The sequence below is a fragment of the Sinocyclocheilus anshuiensis genome, unplaced genomic scaffold, assembly GCF_001515605.1.
Source record: "Sinocyclocheilus anshuiensis isolate Anshui unplaced genomic scaffold, SAMN03320099.WGS_v1.1 scaffold565, whole genome shotgun sequence".
Lineage (NCBI taxonomy): Eukaryota > Metazoa > Chordata > Actinopteri > Cypriniformes > Cyprinidae > Sinocyclocheilus > Sinocyclocheilus anshuiensis.
Genome location: NW_015539869.1, coordinates 176,361 through 182,296, shown reverse-complemented (window position 1 = coordinate 182,296; position 5,936 = coordinate 176,361). Strand labels below are relative to the sequence as shown.

Sequence of the window (5,936 nt, the reverse complement as noted above, 5' to 3'; positions counted from 1 at the left end):
ATAACTATATTCGCGTCCACACCATGTGCTATAACTATAACTATATTCGCGTCCACACCACGAGTGATGACTATAACGATAACTATTTTCACGTCCACACCATGAACAGTAACTATAACTATAACTATATTCGCGTCCACACCATGTGCGATAACTATAACTATATTAGCATCCACACCATGAGTGATGACTATAACGATAACTATTTTCACGTCCACACCATGAACAGTAACTATAACTATAACTATATTCGCGTCCACACCATGTGCGATAACTATAACTATATTAGCATCCACACCATGAGTGATGACTATAACGATAACTATTTTCACGTCCACACCATGAACAATAACTATAACTATATTCCCGTCCACACCATGTGCGATAACTATAACTATATTAGCATCCATACCACGATGATGACCATAACGATAACTATTTTCACGTCCACACCATGAACAATAACTATACGATAACTATAACTATATTAGCATCCACGCCATGTGCGATAACTATAACTATATTAGCATCCACGCCATGTGCGATAACTATAACTATATTAGCATCCACGCCATGTGCGATAACTATAACTATATTAGCATCCACACCATGAGTGATGACTATAATGATAACTATATTCGCGTCTACACCATGTGCGATAACTATAACTATATTATCGTCCACACCATGAGTGATGACTATAACTATAACTATATTAGCATCCACACCATGAGTGATGACTATAATGATAACTATATTATCGTCCACACCATGTGCGATAACTATAACTATATTATCGTCCACACCATGAGTGATGATTATAACTATAACTATATTCGCGTCCACACCATGTGCGATAACTATAACTATATTAGCATCCACACCATGAGTGATGACTATAACGATAACTATATTCGCGTCCACACCATGTGCGATAACTATAACTATATTAGCATCCACACCATGAGTGATGACTATAACGATAACTATATTCGCGTCCACACCATGTGCGATAACTATAACTATATTAGCATCCACACCATGAGTGATGACTATAACGATAACTATATTCGCGTCCACACCATGTGCGATAACTATAACTATATTAGCATCCACACCATGAGTGATGACTATAACGATAACTATATTCGCGTCCACACCATGTGCGATAACTATAACTATATTAGCATCCACACCATGAGTGATGACTATAACGATAACTACATTCACGTCCACACCATGTGCGATAACTATATTATCGTCCACACCATGAACAATAACTATAACAATAACTATATTAGCATCCACACCATGAGCGATAACTATAACTATATTATCGTCCACACCATGAACAATAACTATAACGATAACTATATTAGCATCCACACCATGAGCGATAACTATAATGATAACTGTATCCACAGCAGTGGACATTAACTATAACGATAATTATCACGATAACTATATAAGCGTCGATACTGGCGAATGATAACTATATTAGCATTGACACCAGTGGACGATAATGAACGATAACTATAACTATAGTGATATCTATATTAGCATCCACAGAGCGATAACTTTAACTATACTTTCATCAACTGCCGCTTTAAATACTCGAGCTCTTTAAAGCAAAAAGGGTTGTGATTGGCCGTCAATGTTTTTATCGTGCACCAGCTGGAAAGAAAATCGCTCTGTAGGTGATTCCAGCGATATTGTTCGTCCGTGTCATTATCGTTATAGTTGTGGTGCGGATTTCCTTTTCTCATAGCAGAACGATTACTAATGCGTTGCAGTTGTCGTTATGGTGTGAAGAGTGAAAGTGAGCGTTTTAACCGTGCCGCGCAGGTTCGAGACGGAGCTGGCCATGCGTCAGTCTGTGGAGGGAGACATCGCCGGTCTGAGGACCCTGAAGAAGGAGTATGACTCCACCAACGCCGTCTTACTGCCGGAGGTCACGGGCCTGGAGAAGGAGTGCGCCGCTCTCAGAGACGCGCACCAGGAGGTGACCACACTTTCCTTTCTCACAGCCATGAAAAATATTTATTTATATGATCTTTTATTATATTATAATATAATTTATTTAATATTATTATATAATTGTAATGTAATATAATTTATAATAAAAAAATAATATAATTACATTATATTTAAACAAACACATATAAATTTATTATTTATTATATATTAGTTATGTATAATAATACATTTTTTTACGGAGCGTCTATTTACACTAAGTGCAAATTGCTCGCCTTGTTGGCAGAAGCTATTTACACTAACTCCGCCCATCCAGGCCAAAACAGAGGGGCGTTTTCGACCATGTTACCTGATTGGCTGACGTCATAGTGACGGATAGGTTTAGGGGTGGGGTCAGGTAAGGGGTATCATTTAAACACCCAGCAGTTTGAAAACACCCACAATGTCAGGAACGCCCACTTTTGCTCTGCGGAGACCTCAATCTCATTTTTGACGCGATGACCCGAGTTCGAATCCGCCTCAAATCTCATATCGCTTCGGAAAGGCATTTATTTTTAATAAAAATGAAGGAGATAATTGAAAAGTTGAAAATATTAAGTATCGGGTAGGTGTAGGGAGGGATTCATTGTCCCAATAAGGTGGCATCCATTTAATTATTTAAATTAAAACGATAATTTACACTCAATACGTTTTATTGCGTAATGTACTACAATACTGAGGTGCAGTTAATTGCCACTATTTGCAATAATAGTATAAATAGCAGAAAGTACATATTTTTATATAACTATTTATATATTTTATATATAAAAAAAATATAATTGATTTATGTATTTTTGATAATATTGCGAGACCTAATATATATGTGTCCCTGGAGCACAAAATCGGTATTAAGTCGCTGGGGTATATTTGTAGCAATAGCCAACAATACATTGTATGGGTCAAAATTATTGATTTTTCTTTTATGCCAAAAATCATTAGGATATTAAGTAAAGATCATGTTTAATGAAGATATTTTGTAAATTTCCTACCGTAAATATATCAGAACTTAATTTTTGATTAGTAATATGCAATGCTAAGAACTTCATTTGGACAACTTTAAAGATGATTTTCTCAATATTTAGATTTTTTTGCACCCTCAGATTCCAGATTTTCAAATAGTTGTATTTCGGCCAAATATTGTCCTATCCTATTATTTATTCAGCTTTCAGATGATGTATAAATCTCAATTTAAAAAAATTGACCCTTTTGACTGGTTTTGTGCTCCAGGGTCACATATGAATATATAGAGTGATAGGGAGAGGGAGAAAAAAAATTAAATGTCAATTGAGTCAATTGTTTTTAATGTTTTTTTTTATGTTTGTCTTGCTAAACACACTAAACAACACAAGCTAAAATGTTAGTTCCAGGCCTCTTTAAACTGGTTTTGTGAAACTCAGGACATGATAGCCCTGCGTGGGCAGATGATGGGCACCGTGACGGTGGATGTGAAGGAGATCGAGAGCACGGATCTGTCTCGAGTGCTGGCTGAGATGCGCTCCGAGTACGAGACGGACATCGAGAAGAACCGCCGGGAGGCCGAGAACTGGTACACCAAACAGGTACAAACAACACAGCGCTCAGTCTGGACATCTCAGCAGTTTTGTTGCAAGATCTAGCTTTTTCTTTTCTTCTTTTTTTCCAAAAAGCACTTAGCAACAAATGTAGCTATTTTTAAAAATAATTTGGCAACTTTTAGCAACTTTTTAAAAGTGAATAAAATGATAAAAAGGCATAGATTTTCCCTCTAAATTACACAAAAAGCCAGTCTGTAGAGAGTTGGAGAGAAGTGCCTAGCAGTAATAGTTAAATAATATTTCTTCATTTAAGATACTCATTGTTATTAGTTTGTCTGTTGTTGATCAGTTAGGTACACTGTAAGACAAGCAGAAAAGGTACTGGTAATTTTCTGACAGGATATTATGTGTTAAGTTTACAGATATTTCCTGTAAACCTAACACAAAATACAATGCGGAATGTAAAATACAGGTAAAACACCTGTGAAAAAATAATACGGAAAATTAATATTGTGCCCTGTTCTTATGGACTTTTCTGAAACTGTAGCATACTAACTAACTACCAGTATACTGCTTAAAATCATAATTGTTCGGAATGCGTAGTTTTATAGTTTATAAGAAAATGCATCACAAGTAATTGTTCAAAAATGTGCAACGGTTCAATTCAGTGTAGTTTTGAAACGTGAAAATATCTAATCATTAACATGTTGTGTTCATATTACTTTTACAGATAGTCTAAATTAAATTTTCTTATTTTTATCAACAAATCTAAATGAACATATTTTGAATTATGTATTGTGGATTCTATGCGATGATGCAGTTTTGCGTCATCGTTACATGATGACGTCATCATCACCCAATGACATCACAACATCCTGTAGCAACTTTTAGCAACATTGTCAACACTGAGGCTGCTGCTGCTGTGGTTCAGGTGGAGAAGAAGCAGGCGGAGGTGGAGCTGATCACAGAGACCACCGTCAGCGGCAGCTCCGAAATCACCGGCAACCGCAAACAGAGCCTGAGTCTGCAGACGCAGCTGGACGCCGCGCTGGTGGAGGTAAAAACATGTTAAGTTATGTCCTGTTTTTAGATGTTTTAAAAACACTTTTTCATGGTTATGTGAATGTTAGTGAACACATTAAGTAGATTGTTTATTATTTTGCAAACATTATGAGAATGTTACTTTTGAATGCTCAAAAAATGTCCAGTGTTTAAGTAACTTTTTCTTGCATAAAAACGCTAAGGGAACGTTGCTATGCAAACATTATGAGAGTGTTACTTTTGAACGTCTCCTTTTCGCCGAGTATGTCTTTATAAGGCATCATTCCCTCCTGACATGAAGATATGCAAAAATAATTAATAACTAAGAAAAATTATGGTTTTGGCCAAATCCTACAACAGCATTGCATGTATCCTTACAGAAAAAAATCCCAGAATGCACTGCATGCGAAAAATTCAAAGAAAAATAAAAGAATCCAAAATGAATGAAAAAGTCAGTTATAAACACGTTTCAATTTTAAACGTTAAAAATATAATATAATATAAATAAAATAGTTTTATTTGCATTCACTTTCAGAAGTCCGGGGTCAGTACAATTTTTAAAACATTAATACTTCTATTCATCAAGGACGCATTCAATTGATCAAAAGTGACACTATAGGCTATTAAAATGTCCATTTCAAATCAATGCTGTTCTTTTGAACTTTCTAATCATCTGTGAATCCTGAAAAATAAAATGCATCACGGTTTGCACAAAAATATTGTGCAGCACAACTGTTTTCAACATTGATAATAATCAGAAATGCTTCTCAGCATATTAGAATGATTTCTGAAGATCATGTGACACTGAAGACTGGAGTAATGATGCTGAAAATACAGCTGCGCATCACAGAAATACATTACAGTTTAACATAGATTCACATAGAAACAGCTGTTTTAAACTGTATAAATATTTCACAATTTTTACAGTAAATAGTAAGCCTTGGTGAGCAGAAGAGACATCTTTTGTGCTAAGTTTACTAATGATTATTAGAGTATAGTCAGTATGCTAATGCAGAATTATTTTGTATTTGATCATGCACATCATGCGTCAGATGTGTGTTTAATTGCCGGATCACCTGTGTTGTGCTGCAGAAGGGGAATCTGGAGCAGCGTCTGGTGGAGGCGCAGGCTCAGTACCAGGCTCAGCTCTTCTCTCTGGCTCAGCTGGCTGGCGCTCTGGAGGGCGAGCTCACCTCGGTGCGCGAGAACACGCTGCAGCAGAGCCGTGACTACCAGATGCTCCTCAGCACCAAGGTCCAGCTGGAGCGCGAGATCGGCACGTATAAAGCTCTGCTGGAGGGCGCCGGAGAGCCCAGCAACCTCGCCGCGCTCAAGACGCCGGCCTTGAAGGTGGAGGTTGTGAAGAGC

General features: G+C 36.9%; 2 protein-coding genes across 3 annotated transcripts in view; both read left to right on the top strand.

Annotated features, from left to right (window-relative positions):
- Positions 1–543, top strand: part of LOC107685035 (probable serine/threonine-protein kinase fhkB) — a 2,103-nt gene extending 1,560 nt beyond the window's left edge. Inside the window, exons 2-3 of the mRNA XM_016481458.1 lie at positions 1–290; positions 333–543. Coding sequence (XP_016336944.1) covers positions 1–290; positions 333–458 — 416 coding nt within the window. The 3' untranslated portion in view covers positions 459–543. The remainder of the gene's footprint in view (positions 291–332) is intronic.
- The window catches only part of LOC107685033 (keratin, type I cytoskeletal 47 kDa), an 18,700-nt gene that overhangs the window by 6,928 nt on the left and 5,836 nt on the right, over positions 1–5,936 (top strand). The window contains exons 4-7 of one of the 2 annotated variants that reach the window (XM_016481454.1): positions 1,846–2,002; positions 3,411–3,572; positions 4,459–4,584; positions 5,661–5,918. In XM_016481454.1, the coding sequence (XP_016336940.1) occupies positions 1,846–2,002; positions 3,411–3,572; positions 4,459–4,584; positions 5,661–5,918 (703 nt within the window). Of the gene's footprint in view, positions 1–1,845; positions 2,003–3,410; positions 3,573–4,458; positions 4,585–5,660; positions 5,925–5,936 lie in introns of both variants that reach the window. The other variant, XM_016481455.1, reaches the window with a different exon arrangement.